This window comes from Oncorhynchus gorbuscha, linkage group LG16, assembly GCF_021184085.1.
Source record: "Oncorhynchus gorbuscha isolate QuinsamMale2020 ecotype Even-year linkage group LG16, OgorEven_v1.0, whole genome shotgun sequence".
NCBI classification, from domain to species: domain Eukaryota; kingdom Metazoa; phylum Chordata; class Actinopteri; order Salmoniformes; family Salmonidae; genus Oncorhynchus; species Oncorhynchus gorbuscha.
Window position 1 is genome coordinate 37,091,508 of NC_060188.1, and position 21,848 is coordinate 37,113,355.

Here is a 21,848-nt window from a genome sequence, read left to right on the forward strand (position 1 = left end):
CACAAAGCCCTGACCTCAATCCAATATAAAATTTGTGGGAAGAACTGAAAAAGCATGTACGAGCAAGGAAACCTACAAACCGGACTCAGTTACCCCAACTCTGTCAGGAGGAATGGGCCAAAATTCACCCAACTTATTGTGGGAAGCTTGTGGAAGGCTACCCGAAACTTTTAACCCAAGTTAAACAATTTAAAGGCAATGCTACCAAAACTAATTGGGTGTATGTAAACTTCTGACCCACTGAGAATGTGATGAAATAAATAAAAGCTGAAATATTTCATTCTCTCTACTATTATTCTGACATTTCACATTCTTAAAATAAAGTGGTGATCCTAACTAACGTAAGACAGAGAATTTTTACTAGGATTAAATGTCAGAAATGGTGAAAAACTGAGTTTAAATGTATTTGGCTAAGGTGTATGTAAACTTCCGACTTCAACTGTATCTGAAGCATTCTATCTAAACCCTAAAGGTGTTATTTTACTACGGTACTGACAGTGATCTTGATATTGCTCTCCATCATGTTTGTATTCATACATGGTGAGCTACGGTGCAACCGCCCTCCTTCAGGTTGGCTGGTCCCAGCTCGACTGGTCATCTATCACTCACCCATGGAATAGCCTTCCAAGGCAGTCATGGTATCCATTGCGGGAACCAATTTTTGGATGGGCCTAATGTGTGTATATATTGTAGATTGTTTCTATACGGTACCCATTACAAGCCCAGTGACTCGTTCTGGTCTCAAAACAGCTTCCATTTCAGCACTGACCTGTCAATCATGGTGTGCCCACTTCAAACAAGTTTTGGTAGAAATGTATAGTATTGGCAATTATTACTCATATCACTGTCCACCTAGAGGAAAGGGACTGACAAAAGAGAAAATGTTGTCCAATAATATAAGAAAAAGTAATCTGATGCCTAATCCAATCTGAACATAATCCAAAATGTCACAAGTAGGTCCAAATTCAAGTAAAAAAAAGTCATAAAACCTACATCTGTAAGTGATGAATTTGAATGTTTGTGATTACTTGTGTGTGGGACTCCTGGTCATTGAAAATGTCAGTCATTTAGATGTACCATTGATCTCCATCAAAGAGAAAACACATTTCACTGTGACAATCAGCATAACGCCATGCTTTTCATATAAGTGATGCGTGTTATGGAATTTGGCTATGTGTTTCATAGTTACCTGTGAAAAGATGAGCCTCTATGTATGAATATTTAATCAGATAAAAAGGTTTTATATTATGAATTATAATTTGAATGGCAAGCCTGCACATGTAAGTCTGACATAATTTTATCTGATTTAACCATCATGAGATGTTAATTTGATAATTTCTTTCCATCTGCATGGCTTGGCAATGATTATAATGTGCCCACTTCTCTTCCTTTCCAATCTCTTATTGAAATGGAGATTATTAGTGTTTTGGCCTTGGTTAGATAGAATAAAGGCCTCTTTCTGTGTGCATAAAATTGCCTTTTATTTAGACACCACCACCCCCTCATCATCCTCCTCCACCCACCTCAACCCACTTCCTGTCCCCTTCTATCTTCAAATGAAAATCTGGGTCAGCCCCTTTCTCCTGTGGCGTGTCCATTGACCTTCCCACTTTCTCCATTTGTAGGGACAATGCTGTGTGTTGTGTATGTGTGTGGCTGCCTGAATTCGAACCCTACTGGACCGCACTGCCAAAAGCCCACATTCCAAAATGGCAATGTGTGGCACTGCCTGCACTCAAACCCTATAGAGGTTCAAACAAAGTGGCAATGCTGTTGTGTATGTGTGTGGCTGCCACACCGATCACGAAAAACCTAATCCGGAGGGTTTTCAGTGGTTAGCTTTGCCCACGGTTGTCTGCATGTGAACAATCCCAATGCTGTGTTTTAATGTTTAGAAATGTAAATAATTCTGGCTTGCAAAATGTTTTTCAAAACATATGCTGATATGTCCCTTATTTTTCATATCAGCGAGAAAGATACTTACTGTAGCAGGTTTACACAGATCCATACGCTATGTGTGCCTCCAGTTGATGAACTGCACTTCCTCCCCAGTTATGCTTACACCACAGGATGCTGCTGAAGGGTGGACAGCTCATAATAATGGCTGGAATGAAGTATATGGAATGGCATCAAACACAAGGAAACCACTTGTTTGATACCATTCCATTTATTCCGCTCCAGCCATGACTATGAGCCCGTCCTCCCCAATTAATGTGCCGTCTGTGGGTTACACACAGGTGTTCGGTGCCCTAATCTATGGACTTCACATGAATGGGCAGTTGTGCAGCCATGGGTGGGCCTGGGGAGCCATGCCCAGCCAATCAGTATGAGTTTTCCCCCACAAAAGGACTTTATTACAGACAGAAAGAGCCCTCCCAGACGATCCCGCAGGTGAAGAAGCCTGATGTGGAGGTCCTGGGCTCTCGTGATGACACGTGGTCTGCAGTTGTGAGGCCGGTCGGATGTACTGCCAAATTCTCTACAACAATGTTAGAGGCGGCTTATAATAATATAATAAATAAATATGGTAAAGAACTGAACATCCAATTTTCTGGCAACAGCTCTGTTGGACATTTCTGCAGTCAGCATGCCAATTGCACGCTCTCTCAAAATGTAACACATCTGTGGCGTTGTGTGACAATTGCACATTTTAGAGTGGCCTTTTATTGTCTCCAGCACAAGGTGCATCTGTGTAATGATCATGCTGTTTAATCAGCTTCTTGATATGCCAAACCGGTCAGGTAGATAGATTATCTTTGCAAAGAAGAAATTTAGTCAGCCACCAATTGTGCAAGTTCTCCTACTTAAAAAGATGAGGCCTGTAATTTATCATAGGTACGCTTCAACTATGACAGACAAAATGAGGAGAAAAAAACCCCAGAAAACCACATTGTAGGATTTTTTATTAATTTGCAAATTATGGTGGAAAATAAGTATTTGGTCACCTACAAACAAGCAAGATTTCTGGCTCTCACAGACCTGTAACTTCTTCTTTAAGAGGCTCCTCTGTCCTCCACTCATCATCTGTATTAATGGCACCTGTTTGAACTTGTTATCAGTTTAAAAGACACCTGTCCACAACCTCAAACAGTCACACTCCAAACTCCACTATGGCCAAGACCAAAGAGCTGTCAAAGGACACCAGAAACAAAATTGTAGACCTGCACCAGGCTGGGAAGACTGCATCTGCAATAGGTAAGCAGCTTGGTTTGAAGAAATCAACTGTGGGAGCAATTATTAGGAAATGGAAATACAAGATCACTGATAATCTCCCTCGATCTGGGGCTCCACGCAAGATCTCATCCCGTGGGGTCAAAATGATCACAAGAATGGTGAGCAAAAATCCCAGAACCACACGGGGGGACCTAGTGAATGACCTGCAGAGAGCTGGGACCAAAGTAACAAAGCCTACCATCAGCAAGGGCATTGAAGATGAAACGTGGCTGGGTCTTTCAGCATGACAATGATCCCAAACACACCGCCCGGGCAATGAAGGAGTGGCTTCGTAAGAAGCATTTCAAGGTCCTGGAGGGGCCTAGCCAATCTCCAGATCTCAACCCCATAGAAAATCTTTGGAGGGAGTTGAAAGTCTGTGTTGCCCAGCAACAGCCCCAAAACATCACTGCTCTAGAGGAGATCTGCATGGAGGAATGGGCCAAAATACCAGCAACAGTGTGTTGCAGAAAATTTACAGAAAACATTTGACCTGTCATTGCCAACAAAGGGTAAATAACAAAGTTTTGAGATAAACTTATTTTTTTTGACCAAATACTTATTTTCCACCATAATTTGCAAATAAATTCATTAAAAATCCTACAATGTGATTTTCTGGATTATTTTCTCTCATTTTGTCTGTCATAGTTGAAGTGTACCTATGATGAAAATGACAGGCCTCATCTTTCTAAGTGGGAGAACTTGCACAATTGGTGGCTGACTAAATACTTTTTTTTGCCCCACTGTATGGCTGTACGGGAACACTAACCCTATAAAAGGTATGCAGTAATTTAACCTTAAAAAAAAAAAATATTTGTCGCGGATATGAAAACCTTACCACAAGCGATGTGTTTAACGTTCAGAACTAGCATCGGGGCTCATAAAACTCCCCTGACCAGAATATACTATTATCAATAGGCGCTAAAGGTAGTAAGGGTCTATGAATGGGTTATTAAATGACTTCTATACAGTAGAACAAACTAAGCAATTAGTGTTGTGCATGTGTGTGACTGCATGCCCTCGACCCCTTCAATGGACTTCTCTGCCAAAAGCCTGGCCTCATTCCAGAGCTGAAGTCCCGTGGGGATACTGGCATGAGCTCTGAGGATGACGACCAATGGGTGTTGGACTTGTTCAGAGGTCCAGCCTCCCACCATGCCTGGCTCCAGCTATGTGCATCCTCTCATGGAAGAAAAACATGCGTTCTCTTCCAATGGAAATTTGCATTTGACTCATCTAAACCATTCCCATAGGGAAAATAGGCTGACACTGATGAACATGTGTGTTACTGAAAAACAATGGGAGCTTGTGTGAAGTCACAAAATAGGTCACTCAGAAAATGTGGCTATCAATAGATAATTTGTCTGGCTACCCAAAAATACTTGCTCCAGCCAAACACTATGTTAAGTTTCTTCTCCGAGTCTGGATCGGGTACCTCCCTGAAGATTTTTATAACGGAAATCAATTATAATAGAAAAAATGATGGGTTGGGCCAGAGCAAGATCACATGAAAATTAGTAATGGGCTTTGATACTCTTGATTGGTTAAAGATGATCCACTCGCTGATTTCTTTGTTTTGTACAACACCCCTCATTTTGACGTCACCACAAACAACTTCAATGATGGCAGTCTGACCTATGTATCAAACGATAGAGCAGCAGAATAATTCAGTTTTGAGTCATCAGGCAAATAGATAGCCTATAACAGGCACACAAATGAAAGCATTATTAAAAAGACCCACTAATGAAGTAGAAAATAACTAGAAAGGAATTACTTGTCAAATCTTCATGCTCTCAAAGATGTTGGCGACAACTAACAAATAAGACTTAATGACTTCAGAATATCTAGTTATCCACAGGATATCAGTCTGCTTCAAACAATGTTGACTTGTGGTTCATATTTGATGAAGACTGAGAAATTGCCAGTTGGCTTAACTTCTGCTTTAATCAAAATTGTACTGAGAATACAAATAAAGCAAATAAGAGACAAGACATTTTAATCTCAATGGTTTATGCCAGAGCAATAAAAATTATAATTTCTAGGATTCTCATACATTATTTACTGCTGCTCTTACATTGCAGCATTTCATTGTGTGGCATCAAAAGCTATTTGTTCTCATGCACCACTGCTCTGAAATGCCAACTGAGATAATTGAAGTTAGTCATTCGATGTTAGCCATATTTGTCCGGTAACATTGAAAATGTTGGCACTGAAGATTACAGTCATTGCGGTTGTATTGATTCATGTGTGGGCAGTAGCAGCAATTTCATTCGTCAAATAACAGTGAAAATCTGCTCTACTCAATAAAGAGCAAATAGTTAACTGACAAAAGCTTTCAACAGCTCAAGGTCTCAGAGTAATATCCTGGCTGATGGTTACCTCATCGCTTGCAATGACCGTTTCTAATCTCATATGAAAATATATGTACTTAAATTAGGGTCAGTTACTTCTTCTATACTGTCCATACTGTAATGTTATCACTACTTGGTTTGCCAAGTGAATTATCCTTGGCAGAACAGGCACCATATAATTCTGTCTGAATTAATCTACACCTAATGCACTCAACACGAGGAATAAATTACATCTTGCAAATTTAATGGTTTCTACCATTCTAGATGTACTAAAAACGGTGATAAATGAAAAACATTAGTGAACTGGACGTCTTCCATGTAAACTTTTCCAATTAGCAGAAGATACACGAGAGGTGACAGCCAAAACGTCTGCTACTGTACAGTAATGTGAGCAAACGCTTTTCAAGGGGGAGATCCAAAGAGTAGGGCCAGTGAGTGACTTAATTTCCTTGAAAAAAATATTTAGTTACATAACGAATTTGATATGTTTGGTGATATGCAAGGTCTTCTTTAAGGTTGGTTTTCACTGTGCAGTTAGCTAGCATGGCTGAGTGAGTGGATTAGGGAGGGAGGGGGTGAGTGGGAACAGAGCGAGTCTTTTTACCCCCTCAGACGTCCGTCATCTCGTCCTCCATGTCATCCCCCTCCTCCTCCTCCTCCTCCTCCTCGTCCGACGTCAGATCCAACTCATCCATCTGAGACACACATTTTGGACACGAGCAGATGAACAGGTAGTTATCCCTGGGAAGAGAATAACGATGTTACATAAGTCACATGGCTGCGTGTCTCGTTCTGGACAAAGATTGCCTTGGCGAGAGAGCAAAAGGAAGAATAAAGAATATAACGCAGACTGATAAAATACATTTGCATCAAATCTGCAAGCTCCTCAAAAATAAATGCCATGATTCCACACGGTAAACTTACTGTTTATGTAAGCGTAATACAATGTGGGTCTGAATAGGAAGAGGAAGCGAGACACCCTACTCGCTGTTTTGTTCTGGTTCAATGAAAGTCAATGAACTAAGTAGAACAGACTCAGCTGCTATTGCATTGGTGTCTATAGGGGAGACAACCAGTTAAAGGTCTAATGCAGACATTTTAATCTCAATATCAAATCATTTCTGGGTAAAAATTAAGTAGGTTACTGTGATTGTTATAAATTTAAACAGTTGAGAAGAAGCAAAAAGAGCAATTTCTTAAGCAATAATTTAGCTAGGACTGTCTGGGAGGGTCTGAGTTGGGAGTTGAAAACGACCTCTTATTGGCAGAGGTTTAGAACTCTTTGGTATTGGTCTACAAAAACAAGCTGACATTTCCAAACAGCTCTTATACCAAAGGGGCATTATCATAATTTTCAACATTTCAAAGTATTATTCCAACTTCAGTGTGGGAATATATAATACATGGCGAAAAGTATGTGGACACCTGCTCGTCGAACATCTGGACATTCATATGGAGTTGGTCCCCCCATCGATTCTATAACAGCCTCCACTCTTCTGGGAAGGCTTTAATGTTGGTCACTGCTGTTGGGTGATGAGGCATGGCTCGAAGTCGGCGTTCCAATTCATCCCAAAGGTGTTTGATGGGGATGAGAGTTCTTCCACACAGATCTCAACAAACCATTTCTGCGTAGACCTCAATTTGTGCTCGGGGGCATTGTCATGCTGAAACAAGAAAGGGCCTTCCCCAAACTAGTGCCACAAAGTTGGAAGCCCAGAAATGTCTAGAATGTCATTGTATGCTGTAGCATTAAGATATCCCTTCAGGGGCCTAGCACAAACCATGAAAAACAGCCCCAGACGACTGTTCCTCCTCCACCAAACTTCACAGTTGGTACGATGCATTCGGGCAGGTAGTGTTTTCCTGGCATCCGCCAAACCAAGATTCGTCCGTCGGAATGCCAGATGGTGAAACATGATTCATTACTCCAGAGAACGCATTTCCACTGCTCCAGAGTCCAATAGGGACGAGCTTTACACCACTCCAGCCGACGCTTGGCATTGCGCATGGTGATCTTAGGCTTGTGTGTGGCTGCTCGGCCATGGAAACCCCTTTCATGGCGCTCCCGACGAACAGTTCTGTGCTGACGTTGCTTCCAGAGGCAGCTTGGAACTCGGTAGAGAGCGTTGCAACTGAGGACAGATGATTTTTACACGCAAATCGCTTCAGCAATCGGTGGTCCCGTTCTGTGAGCTTGTGTGGCCTACCACTTTGCGGCCGTGCCATTGTTGCTCCTAGATGTTTCCACTTCAAAATAATAGCACTTACAGTTGACCGGGGCAGCTCTAGCAGGGCAGAAATTTGACGGACTGACATGTTGGAAAGGTGGCATCTTATGACGGTACCAAGTTGAAAGTCAATGAGCTCTTCAATAAGGCCATTCTACTGCCAATGTTTGTCTATGGATATTGCATGGCTGTGTGCTCGGTTTTATACACCTGTCAAAATGGCTGAATCCACTCATTTGAAGGGGTGTACACATACTTTTGTATATAAAGTGTATATAAAGCACAGAAAATGTTTGACTGAACTGGGCCTTTAAGTAGACTGGAATTGACTTCTTTCTTTTTTCTTCTTCAACGGTAAACCACCTGAGTGAACCATCTTAATTTATCCACCAGCTTTGGTTTTCTGAGAAAAGAGACCGAGACCAGTCTTTGTTCATGCTTCACTACCTTCAGTTTCTGGGAGTTGCAGATTTTCAAAGGTGAAGTGCCTTTCAACAGGATACAGTGAATATGAATCCAAAATCGGTTCCCGCAGAGCAAACCAGCCCTGGGTTTAAGGGGGTAAAAATCAGTACCGGAGCATAGGTAGGCCCCCGGAATAACTGCCAGAACCCCTTGGCTGTGCTGGCCCAGGACTGCCCGTTATTGCCTGGGAGGGTGGCCATTGATCTTGACTGAACTAGTAACAGTTTGAGTCTGTCAAAAGGATTGGTACACAGGGGATTTCAGTTGTTTACCTCAGGATTTTGTGTCTGCTATGACGGCTCCTGTCACGCTGACAGCAGTCCAAGTAACTGATACCGATCTCCTGGAGATGTGAGGAAACAGAGTTTATAACATGTTAGCAGATGAGGACATTCACATCAAAAGACCTCCCATTACAGTTACTATATAGGGATTCATTTACACAACACTGAATGACAGTTAGCCACTTCAAACTACTAGAGTTATTGTTCAAGTTTTGTTACTTTATCTGGTTGTTTCATGTTTATTCAGCAGCAGGCGCCAAATCTTGTCACTATCCTGTCATGGTCATTAGAATGACACTAAAGCGCTCACATTTTTTGCCAGAATTCAATCGGCTGGCAAAACATTTCTCTGGCCCCTTCTGACGCTTCTGTAACGGGCAGATGCAAACCTTCTCAATCTCTCTGACAGCCTGACACAACCGCTCTAATCATTAAAGCCTCAGACCCCTAATACCAGCTGACAACATAGCCAGCCAGGATGTTCTGTCCCATCTATCCACGGCCAGAATTTATCACCCCCCCCCACCCCAGCATCCTCTTCTGACCTCTCCAGGGCTGATGTCATTTAGGGCACTTAGATGAAGCAAGAAGTTGTTGCTCGGGAAAGATGCTGCCGCATTCGGTATGCAGCTATGGTTACCTAGAGAGTAGACAAAATAATCAAACAATCAAACTTTTGACCAGTGAAAAAAAGTATTTCTAGTTCATTTAATTGATTCTGTATGTTGAGCAAGTTTGAGGATTCTGGGAGCTGGGGTTAGAAACCATCCGATAGTGACGACTCACATGCGCTTTGCAGTAGGAAGAGCCCGGAACCCTCGCAGTTCAGAAAGTCACCGGTCTCTGCGGAGACAAATCTAATTCAGCTCTGACCTACATTGTCAGTAGAGGAGATTCATTCCATATTACTAACGATTTCAAATATGCCTGAGTCAAGCCACCCCAATTCAGAGGCGCCAAGTATTATTTACTATCTTTCATAAAAATGTGAGCTGTACAAAGCCTCTGAAGAACTTTCTTGGTAATGTAGGTTTAGACTCAAATCTATTTATCAGACAGTTTTCCGCAGTATTCCTCAAACGGTACAGATGTCACAGGAAACGGCACTGTATTTGAGTGTAGGGAGGGAATTGTGACCTTTCTCGATATCCTTGTATAGTTGGTCAATGAAGGAATCCAATTGCTCCCTCTGCTGGCTAGTCAGCGCCAAAGCATCACATGCATGAACCCATTGGCTGAGAGAACTAGATAACGAGACATAAGAAACAATGTCAGCACTTTAAATGGAAAAATATACAGACTAATGGCACAGTGCATTATTTATGAGTTGGAGATTTAGAGATGAACCTTACCTGGTACCTATACCCTGACCATTGGTCCCCACAAGGGAGAATAGGGAACGAAATCCCTCAGGTGTAAACCACTGTAACATGCAAGGACACACCTTATAGCATAAACTATCTGCGTCATAATCACACATGTCCATAAGAAATTGTTCAATCAAAGACATTATTTTACAGTCTTGTCTACTGGGAGCGAAGAAGTAGCTAAGTACCAGCTCGAAAAACATGTACAGTCGTGGCCAAAAGTTGAGAATGACACAAATATTAATTTTCACAAAGTCTGCTGCCTCAGTTTGTATGATGGCAATTTGCATATACTCAAGAATGTTATGAAGAGTGATCAGATGAATTGCAAAGTCCCCCTTTGCCATGTAAATGAACTGAATCCCCCAAAAACATTTCCACTGCATTTCAGCCCTGCCACAAAAGGACCAGCTGACATCATGTCAGTGATTCTCTCGTTAACCTCTTGCTCCTACCTGGCACGCAGGCGTCCCATCTAGAGCTCTGGAAATGCAAATGCGCTATGCTAAATGCTAATAGTATTAGTTAAAACTCAAACGTTCATTAAAATACACATGCAGGGTATTGAATTAAAGCTACACTCGTTGTGAATCCAGGCAACAAGTCAGATTTTTAAAATGCTTTTCGGCGAAAGCATGAGAAGCTATTATCTGATAGCATGTAACAGCCCAAAAGACCCGCAGGGGACGTAAACAAAATAATTAGCAGTCGGCGCTACACAAACAGCACAAATAAAATATAAAACATTCATTACCCTTGACCATCTTCTTTGTTGGCACTCCTAGATGTCCCATAATCACTATTGGGTCTTTTTTTCGATTAAATCGGTCCATATATAGCCTAGATATCGATCTATGAAGACTGTGTGATAAACGAAAAAAAATAGCGTTTCATAACGTAACGTCATTTTTTTAAATTCAAAAAGTCGACGATAAACTTTCACAAAACACTTCGAAATACTTTTGTAATGCAACTTTAGGTATTAGTAAACGTTAATAAGCGATCAAATTAATCACGAGACGAAGTGTTTTCTATAGGGGTCCGTCTTGAAATACTGTCCGTGTATTTCTCAACCAAAATATCTCAACCAAAATATCCGGTCGGAGACCTGAAGACCTTCGTTTGACCAAGAAACAAAGAATTGGCAAATGACAAGACTGTTGACATCGTGTGGAAGCTGTAGGTACTGCAACCTCAGCCCTATTTAATGTCTTTCGCCCATAACAATGGGTTGAAGCGGCGGATGGATATATTTTTCCACTTTCAGTGATCAGATTTTCCTACACTTTTCAATGAAACGCATGTTCTGTTAAAGTCACAGCCGTGATTTAACCAGTTTTATAAACGGCTGAGTGTTTTCTATCCACACATACTAATCATATGCATATACTATATTCCTGGCATGAGTAGCAGGGCGCTGAAATGTTGCGCGATTTTTAACAGAATGTTCGAAAAAGTAGAGGGTCGACTGAAGAGGTTAACACAGGTGTGAGTGTTGACGAGGACAGGGCTGGAGATCACTCTGTGATGCTGATTGAGTTGGAATAACAGACTGGAAACTTCAAAAGGAGGGTGGTGCTTGGAATCATTGCTCTTCCTCTGTCAACCATTGTTACCTGCAAGGAAACATGTGCCGTCATCATTGCTTTCATTGCTTTCACAAAAGGGCTTCACAGGCAAGGATATTGCTGCCAGTAAGATTGCACATAAATCAACCATTCATCAGATCATCAAGTACTTCAAGGAGAGCGGTTCAATTGTTGTGAAGAAGGCTTCAGGGCGCCCAAGAAAGTCCAGCAAGCGCCAGGACCGTCTCCTAAAGTTGATTCAGCTGCGGGATCGGGGCACCAGCAGTACAGAGATGGCTCAGAAATGGCAGGAGGAAGGTGTGAGTGCATCTGCACACACAGTTGAGGCGAAGACTTTGAGGATGGCCTGGTTCCTCTCCAGGAAAAACATCAGGACCGACTGATATTCTGCAAAAGGTACATGGATTGGACTGCTGAGGACTCGGGTAAAGTTATTTTCTCTGATGAATCCCCTTTCCGATTGTTTGGGGCATCCGGAAAAAAGCTTGTCCGGAGAAGACAAGGTGAGCGCTACCATCAGTCCTGTGTCATGCCAACAGTAAAGCATCCTGAGACCATTCATGTGTGGGGTTGCTTCTCAGCCAAGGGAGTGGGCTCACTCACAATTTTTCCTAAGAACACAGCCACGAATAAAGAATGGTACCAACACATCCTTCGAGAGCAACTTCTCCCAACCATCCAGGAACAGTTTGGTGACGAACAATGCATTTTCCAGCATGATGGAGCACCTTGCAATAAGACCTCTGCAGATTGCAGAGGTCTTGAAAAAGAAGGGTCAACACTGCAAATATTGACTCTCAACTTCATATAATTGTCAATAAAAGCCCTTGACACTTATGAAATGCTTGTAATTATACTTCAGTAGTAACATCTGACAAAAATATCTAGACACTGAGGCAGTAGACTTTGTGAAAATGTATATTTGTGTCATTCTCAAAACTTTTGGCCACGACTTTATGCCTATAAATAAATTGGTTGTGAAAGGGGAAATGGTGCCGCACTGACCCGATTGAGATGATCGTCGTAAAGTGCCGTTGTAAACAGGGTTCGTAGTACGGTCAACTGCCCCTACAAACCCAATACAATATGTCAAAATGAAGGTAACAGTCATTAAGTAAGCGTTTTAAAATATATTCCAATGGTGACTCAAAGGTAATACTGACCACATTTTATTTTAACCAACTTTGAACCTCAAACCTGGTTTCCTCAATTCTTCTCAAAGCACATTGGAAGAGTGTTCCAAGGTCCTTTCCTCAGACCTCCTCCAATGAGCCTTAAGGGGAATTTAGGAAACAAGGATGCGGGAAGCAAGGATTTAACAGCTTGTAGCTAACATTTGTAGACACAGTCATTATCTCTATGCTTACCTGGAACTTCTCTCCCAGCAGCTTATGTGCAATCTCCTCCTCCTCGTTGGCCGCACGGCTGCAGAATTGAGAGAACAGCTTCTGCCAGTGCCCTTTGTCTTGGGCCTGCATGACACAAATTATTCAAACATTATTATTATGTTTGAGAAATACATATTATGCACAGGTATGCGAAGAATATAGGTTTATTATATCAAACTGACAGGTTAAATGCTTCTCCAGGCATTGTGAAGATCTTTCAAATCTCAAACTAACATTCACCACAAAGACAGAATGCAAATACAAAGTGCAACCCACTTTGGAACTGGAGAAGCTCAACAAAAAAAGGCAGAGGCAGAGGCACACCTGTTTGACAGTGGCCACCATCCTGGCCATGAGCATGATGCTGGAGGTCTCAGGAGGGTAGTGCATGCTCCTAGGGGACAGATAAGGAACAATGTCAATTCATACTGCAGAAATCACAGACAAAATATTACTGGGGCTGGATCTGAAAACGTTACTAGCTGTCAAATCCTTGCTTTCTCGCCCTCGTTTACACAAATCGAATTAGTTGCAAGGGAGGGTGCTTTGAGAGGGAGGTGAGCAAGGATTTGACAGCTAGTAAAAATATTAAATCCAGCCCAAGAAAAATATGGGCCCCATCTAGTGGTATTCAATTAAACAGAAAATCCATCTCTCACCTCCAGGCATCCTTTAGTTTGCTGATGGGGTGGTTTGGGTCCTCTTGGGAGGTGCCTAGGCACAGGGCCCGATGGTACTGGTCTGCCGCAGCCTGCCGACACTCGTTGCTACAGTACATCACCTGCAGGGGAAAACAAAGTCTCACTGAAACCCAAAACGAGACACTGGACTAGATTGGAGGAAGTAGCTACAGGATATCAACACATTTCCATGTGGCATTGGGTAGGTACATCTCATTTAAATGGCGTCTAATCCTTCATCTTTACTGATCTGAAAACACAGGCAAAGTAGGAATCTTCCATATTGCTTTCCAGTACAATGTATGTATTTATTTGTATTTTTTAGGGAGTAGAACAGCTTGAATATTGAAGATTGTCTTCATAATTTCCAATCCCCCATATGTTTTATAATTTCCCCTTTATTATTATTCCCCTAATAGGAGTAATCTAATGGACAACAATACTTAGGCCTCTACTTAAAGCTTATACATAAAATATACAGTCACAGAATATTTGACATTAGTTGTCTTTTTTTGTACCACCCTTCTGTTACCCTCAAATCCTCCCATCAATCTCATTCCCAAATATTTTTCAACTCTGCTGTAATGTTTCATAAAAGTCCTGAACCTTTCTATTCTCATAGAAAGAAATTAAAGATGAACATTTTTACTTGGAGTATTATTAGATTGATTGATTGACTGACTGACTATGGCTTTTCAAGTCACCCAGCAGTGCTATTTGCAGTGCTATCTCCAGGTAAACATTGTAAAGCCATTTCTGAACCTGTGACCAAAAACACACTACATGTGGAAGGTACCAAAACAAGTGATCTAATGATTCTGTATCCCCACAGCAAAATCTACAGAGCTGGGATGGATGTTTCCCCCACATACATAACATTTTAATGGTTGCAATAATTTAGCAAAATAATTTAAAATGGGACAACTATACGTTTTGAATCCATCAGTTCATAAACCACGTGCCATGGAATCGGCACATTGAAAATCTCTTCCCAACTAATTTGCAACCTTTAATGGCGCAGCTGTCCATTTTTTAGTCCTTAATTGAAACTGGTATATTTATTTTTTCTTTAACCAATTTTGGTCTAATGTAGGGCCAGTGGTAATGCTGCAATCAGTTGGCTGTAGTTCTGAATAAAGCAGACATTTCTGTACATTAATGTTAGCCGTATGTGTGACATAACTCCCTCAGCTGCATTTATGATATTATTAACAAAGATTAGATAATTATATGATTTTTCCAAAAATAAAATATATATTTTTTGTATCAATTAGTATAGGAGTTTAACCATAATATTTGTTGTAATATTTGTTCTGTCTTTTAATTTAGATTAAACAGAAATTGCAACCAGCTTTCCATGGCTTGTTTCAAAAATAGGGATATTCTAGAGATTATTTCATTTTCAAATAACCGAAAGGTGTTGTAATCTGAATAAAAGGAAAAAAGGCTTTTTTGAATGTGTGATGAGCTATTCTTACTAATCTGCTGGAAAACCAGTTCAGATTGAAGTACAACTTTTGTATGACTGAAGCATTTAGTGAAAGGTTCAATGCTTTAATATTTACATTTCAGCCCTCTGAATTCATATTAATTATATAAATAGGCACGTTTAATTTTGTCTGGTCTGGCTTGCCATTAAAAATAAAGTAGAATATAATTTGCTCATACAGTTTAAAAAACAAGTCGTTCAATGTAGCCAGGGCCATGAGTAAATACGTAAACTGGGATATGACTAAATAATTAATCAGGGTGATTTTCCAACAAATAGACAGGTATTTACCTTTTCATGGCGCAATATATCTAATTTTGCTAACTTTCTATTAAAATGCATTGTGGTGAAAACAGAAAGTCTATACACAGTGAGTGCAAATGAAGTAAGATAAGGGAGTTAAGGCAATAAATAGGCCATAATTACAATATATGGTACGTGTTTATTAATAGATATGCTGGTAGTGGACAACATTGTTTCACTCCTCTTGAAAGTTTAATACTTTCTGAGAAGTAGCCATTATTTACTCGTTTACAACTCGAGTTACTATACATAACTTTAACCCATTGTATAAGAGATCCTCCAAAATTAAAATACTCCATTTATATATAAATCTCCTAGTCGTACTTTTCAAAATGAACACCAGGCCCGGTTTCCCCGATTTTTCATAGTGTTCTATTGTTTCCAGTACTTCTCTTATATTATTTCCTATGTATCATCCATGTAAAAAAAACTTGTCTGACAATAGTTTTTATTTTATTTTATTCTATGCATTTTGCTAGAATTTTTGCATCACAACAGTGAAGTGTAAAGGGCAGTTTTTTAAGGTGGGCTGGATTTACCACCTGGGTCCGGTTTCAGTAATAGTGAAATCAGACCTTCTTGCTGAGTATTCAATAGTCTACCATTTTTATAGAAGTGATCAAAACATGCTAATAATGGAAAAAGGTTTGATGTACCTCAACTGGTATGCCATCCAGCCCTGGAGTTTTACTGGACTTAAAGGCTTTAATTGCATCAAGAAGTTCCTCCTCTGTAATTTGGCCTTCACATGAGTCTTTCTGTACATCTTAATTTTACGCTATTAATAGAAAAAACATCCTTACAATTAAACTTCAGTTTGCGAAGATGCAGGAGACAAACGAAAATATATGCTAAAACCCACTTTCAAAAATGGGTTACAATGTGTTTTTCGATCAGTACGGTCCAGTCCTTAATTGGAAGTGCAGATGAGGAAGACTTGTGAAAGGCACACACCTGGCATTGTGGGCAAGCTTGGTGCAGCTCTGGATGCACTTTGCACAGCTCGGGGTGGGGTAGACTGAGGTCAGGGATGCCACTGAGTCTACGGGCATTATCCTCGGCTGTCTCCAGAGCACGCAAGCAAAACTCACAGGCTGGAGAAGAGACAGGGATGGATGATAAATGAGACAACTAAGGGCCATGTCACTAAATATTAAAGACCATTCAAAAGACTCAAAATGTGAGGTTTCCCCCTTGGCCTATGTTAATCTAAAAAGCAAAGCATGCTGGAACATTTTTGCTCCACGATTTTAGGAAGGAGGATGTGTTCAGTCTGTCAATCACCTAAATCTTGAAACTATAACACCTCACCTTTGTACTTGTACAGGGAATTCCACAAGAACTGGGCAGAGACAAGAGGGCGCTCAATAAAAATGGTGTCTCCTTTCTTGATGGCCTTCTTGGCGAATAATCCCTTGCCCTAAAATAAAAACCAAATGTTTAGATATAAAAAGCATTGTCAATTACAGTAACATGCACCTACCCATACTTTATCCACACAAAGTGTATCCTATTGACTCAGAACAGGCTAGCCGTTGCACTTTTATTAGCCCCCCAAAAGGTATCTTTGTGCATACTTAGATAGCTAACGTTTCAAGATGCTAGTTGTTTAACTAGACAAAAAGCTTAGCTAGTTTTAAAAGGAATCAGATAGCAATCCATGTGGCATGACGGTGGTGACTGTAATTGGTGGTGAACGTAAGTTGCTAGCTAACTACAATAAGCCATTTTAACAGTATACCTTCCCGTCCCTCTCCTCGCCCCTACCCGGGATTGTTCCAGGGAACTTCGGCACACATCTACAACAGCCACCCACCCTCAAAGCATCGTTACCCATCGCTCCACAAAAGCCGCGGCCCTTGCTGTGAGCAAGGGGAGTGACGTCACCAATTGAAGCGCTATTTGCGCGCACCCCGCTAACTAGCTAGCCATTTCACATCGGTTACACCATGATGAATCTAAAACATTAACACAGCTAGCAAGTAACTACGTAGCTATAGCCTGCTAGAAAACGTCAAAAAAAATGACAACAAATTATGTCCTGCGAATAATTTTTTGATTTGCCCAGCCAGTCTACAGATTGACAGCATGCGTGCCAATGAATTTGGCATCAAAACGGTGCTAGATCCGATAACCTTGAAATGAGCCTTTTCAAAATAATCATTGTCTGCTCATTACCTTAATCTTGTCAATAAATCGGACTTCCACACAACTGCTAACTTTAGTGGGGTCGACGCAGAGAGAAAACATGTCATCTTGGGGGGCAGCCATCTTCAAAACAACCTTCGACCTTTCAACTCTGACGTTTTTAGAAGAGTCTACCCGTAGGCATTTAGTGGCCTCTAGCGGTTGATTTAGCTAGTATTTTTCTTGTATACAGATTGACTACAATTAGTGCCTTCCAAAATTCTGACATGATTTTATCTTCGATGAAATGTAATGAATCATATCATGAACGCCAAACTTTTTCCAATATTTTACAGCACCTGAATTAATTATGCGGAAGCTGACCCTCATTGTCACGCAAAGGTAAATGGCTAACTGTCACGCATACATGCATTTGACAGAAGACAAATAAAAGTTTATATATTTTTGAATATTACGAAACATTTTGATAAGCAATTTAATCATAGATAACATTTAGTACATTTTGAATAGCAGAAAATACATAGAATAGAATCCTTAATTGAAACAATAAAGTAGTCACTCTACCTCTGATTTGGTTAAAAGCTGAGTGATGATGCGTCTGGAAAAATATCACCACTTTCAAATTCATAGACAAAGCTATTGATGCAAGGACTGACCATCCATGATATACCAATTATAGTTTTAACCATGTTGAGGCTACACAGTATTTGTTTACATTGTTTACAAACATTGGAGTAAAATAATCTTATATTTTGGGTTCTGATGGGGGTACATTTGAACTAAACTAATGAGGCATTTATAAGTTATATTCTTCAAGAATTAATGGATATATATCATTAAATTAAGTCCAAAAATGAATTTAGCAACTAAGGATTCCAGTTTTAAATATGTAGAGGAGGTAATGGATAACACATCGGTTAGTACAATGTATTCTGGTAATAATGTTATATACACACAAAAACATTGTACTGTGCAATATAACTGTGCACCAGTTATATAACTTCTTCAATCAGTCAATACTGTATTGTACCCTTTCTCATGCAATTATCATTGGGAAAGGAATGTACAAAAATATCAAACGTAGAATAGAAAACTTTATTTTTAGCAACCATGGTCCACAAACCGACTTCCTCTAGAATGTCCTAGAATGGCCCTAGTCATCACCCTGCTCTCTCTTTCTCTGTCGTTTCGTTCCTGCTCCCAGCTGTTCCTATTCCCCTAATCATCATTTAGTCTTCCCACACCTGTTCCCGATCCTTTCCCTGATTAGACTCCCTATTTTTTCCCTTTTGCGGTTCCAACCCTGTCCCGGTGTTTTGTGCCTTCTTCAGAGTTGATCACGGCCTGCGCCTAGATTCATCCCAGACCTAGGTTGCATCCCGATTCTCCACCCTTCTCCCCAAGTGTGCACTTGCACATTCCCCATAATAGTGGTGGAATCTTACACCAATCCAGTTCTTTTAAATCCATGATGGTGCACTCCTAGGGAGGAGGGTGGAGAACTGGGATTCAACCATAGCCTGTAGTACGGGGTGTAGAGGCTAGGGGCCGTTTCTGGACAGGGGCCTCTATGTAATCTTTACATCAGACTCAAGTAGCCTACAGAAAAGCCTAGCCTGCTCTTTACATTTACATTTAAGTCATTTAGCAGATTATACAGTGCTTTCATAAAGTATTCACACCCCTAGACTATTTCCACATGTTGTTATGGTAAAGCCTGAATTTAAAATGGATTCAATAGAGATGATGTTTACAGACAATATATTTTGCCATGAACACAGAATTAAATAGAACAGCTCTGATCAGGCCCTACACCCAAACAAGGGCACTGCGTTCATCCACCTCTGGCCTGCTCGCCTCCCTACCACTGAGGAAGTACAGCTCCCGCTCAGCCCAGTCAAAACTGTTCGCTGCTCTGGCCCCCCCAATGGTGGAACAAACTCCCTCACGACGCCAGGACAGCGGAGTCAATCACCACCTTCCGGAGACACCTGAAACCCCACCTCTTTAAGGAATACCTAGGATAGGATAAGTATTCCCCCCCCCCCCTTTAAGATTTAGATGCACTATTGTAAAGTGACTGTTCCACTGGATGTCATAAGGTGAATGCACCAATTTGTAAGTCGCTCTGGATAAGAGTGTCTGCTAAATGACTTAAATGTAAATGCAGTAGAATGGAGATGAATGATTACAGGATGGCCATCTTTTGATATACAGTGACTTCAGAAAGTATTCACACCCCTTGACTTTTTCCACATTTTGTGTCACTGGCCTACACACATTATAACGTCAATATGGAATGTTTTTAGAGTTTTTTACAAGTTCATTATAAATGAAAATCTGAAATGTCTTGAGTCAATAAGTATTCAACCCCTTTGTTATGGCAAGCCTAAATAGGTTCAGGAGAAAATATTTGCTAAACAAGTTACATAATAAAGTTGCATTGGCTCACTGTGTGCAAGAATAGTGTTTAACATGATTTTGAGTGACTACCTCCTCTCTGTACCCCACACATACAGATAATTGTAAGGTCCCTCAGCCAAGCAGTGAATAAAAAAAAAGAAGCAAACATTGAATATCAGTTTGAGCATGGTGAAATAAATAATTACACTTTGGATGGTGTATCAATACACCCAGTTACTACAAAGATACAGGTGTCCTTCCTAACTAAGTTGCCGGAGAGGAAGGAAATCGCTCAGGTATTACACCATGAGGCCAGCCAATGGTGACTTGAAAACAGTTACAGAGTTTAATGGCTGTGATAGGAGAAATGGAGGATGGATCAACAACCTTTTAGCAGGACAATAACCTAAAACACAAGGCCAAATATACACTGGAGTTGCTTACCAAGACAACATTGAATGGTCCTGAGTGGCCTACTTCCAGTTTTGACTTAATTAGGCTTGAAAATCTATGGATAGACTTAAATGGATGTTTAGCAATGATCAACAACCAACTTGACAGAGCTTGAAGAATTTAAAAAATAATGTATAAATATTGTACAATCCAGGTGTGCAAAGCTCGTAGAGACTTACAGCTGTAATCACTGCCATAGGTGATTCTAACATGTGATTGACTCAGGGGTGTGAATACTTATGCAAATTAGATATTTCTGTATTGTGTGTAGATGGGTGAGAGAAAACAAATCTATCTAATACATTTTGAATTCAGTCTGTAACAAAACAATGTGGAATAAGTCAAGGGGTATGTAACAGTCTGTCAGGATCTATCACTCAACACTGATTCATGTGATTGTAAAACTATTTTAGATTGTATCTTTTACTTAAACATTTTTTTTTTTACTTCAGGTCAACAATAAAAACATCTCATAAAAATTTAAACAATTGGGTTGATCAGCATGACCAATTGCGAAATAGCTGGTATGGTATGGGCATTACATTATAAAGTTCCATCATAACATATTACAACATATTACATATGACAACAATATTGTTCTGTTAACCCCTCTCAATCCTTACTGATTTGCATAATTTTCACATTCCATGGAATGTGTTGTATTAAAACCATTGATTAAGACAGTACATTATCTATGCTACACTATTTTAATGCAGCCAAAAGTCCCTGGAGCTGTTACCATGCTATGGGAGACAGTGATCCAGGGTGAAGTTTCCCCTAGGTTCAGATCTGGGATAAGCTTTTCCTCCCCAATCCATTAGTGGGAAAATACAAAACTGAGCCAAGATCAGCGTCTAGGGGCAACTTCACCCTACACCAGAGAGAGACCTGGAGTGTCCGTTACAGCCAGTCAAATAGGAGGCTAATTTGCACCTCTGTTCAGTGCCCTGTCCTCTACTCTCTCCTCGGGGGCCAGTCATCACAGTCCCTTGTTGTAGGTCACCACCTTGCAATCTGTTGCCATTGCGATCTCCGGCTCAAGCTGAGACACCTCTATCTGTTGAAGTTGAACCAGAGAAACATGTAAACACACAATACGCCTACCAACCGTCTGCAACACCTAATAGCCTGTCACAGTACCTCTAAATCCAGAACCTTTATCGTTCGTTCTTAATTACAAGAGAGACAAGTGAAGTGTGTGTGAGGTTAATTCCTCCCAGCTGTCCAGCCAGCCTCCAGGGATAGCAGCAGCAGTGGTACCTGAGACATCTGTGGGAATAGGCTGATGGCCAGGGGCAGGGAGAGGCTGAAGGTAGCCAGACACACCAGGCTGTGGATGGGCAGCAACAGCCTCCGATTCATCTGCAGCAATGGAAGTCTAACAGACAAGAAGGGAAGCACACATTTGATATTGGCATTTGTATTGAGTACAATCTCAACACTAATACAACATTTCTTACACATGATTACAAAATGATTACACCTCC

General features: G+C 40.7%; 2 protein-coding genes across 4 annotated transcripts in view; both read right to left on the reverse strand.

Moving 5' to 3' along the window:
• Positions 1-5,206: 5,206 nt before the first annotated feature.
• smyd5 (SMYD family member 5) lies at positions 5,207-17,661 on the reverse strand. Its single transcript, XM_046307040.1, has 13 exons — positions 17,536-17,661; positions 16,669-16,777; positions 16,312-16,451; positions 13,545-13,666; positions 13,210-13,279; positions 12,865-12,969; positions 12,503-12,565; positions 9,894-9,964; positions 9,679-9,785; positions 9,328-9,384; positions 9,087-9,181; positions 8,530-8,600; positions 5,207-6,305 (listed from the first exon to the last, which is right to left on the reverse strand). Exons 1-13 carry the CDS (start codon positions 17,626-17,628, stop codon positions 6,173-6,175), a joined length of 1,236 nt encoding a protein of 411 aa, XP_046162996.1. The 5' UTR covers positions 17,629-17,661; the 3' UTR covers positions 5,207-6,172.
• Positions 17,662-20,589: 2,928 nt separating this feature from the next.
• Positions 20,590-21,848, reverse strand: part of LOC124000586 (sideroflexin-5-like) — a 31,138-nt gene continuing 29,879 nt past the window's right edge. For all 3 annotated transcript variants that reach the window (XM_046307081.1, XM_046307080.1, XM_046307082.1), the window contains 2 exons: positions 21,622-21,739; positions 20,590-21,418 (listed from right to left, as the gene is read on the reverse strand). In XM_046307081.1, the coding sequence (XP_046163037.1) occupies positions 21,341-21,418; positions 21,622-21,739 (196 nt within the window). In that variant the 3' untranslated portion in view covers positions 20,590-21,340. The remainder of the gene's footprint in view (positions 21,419-21,621; positions 21,740-21,848) is intronic.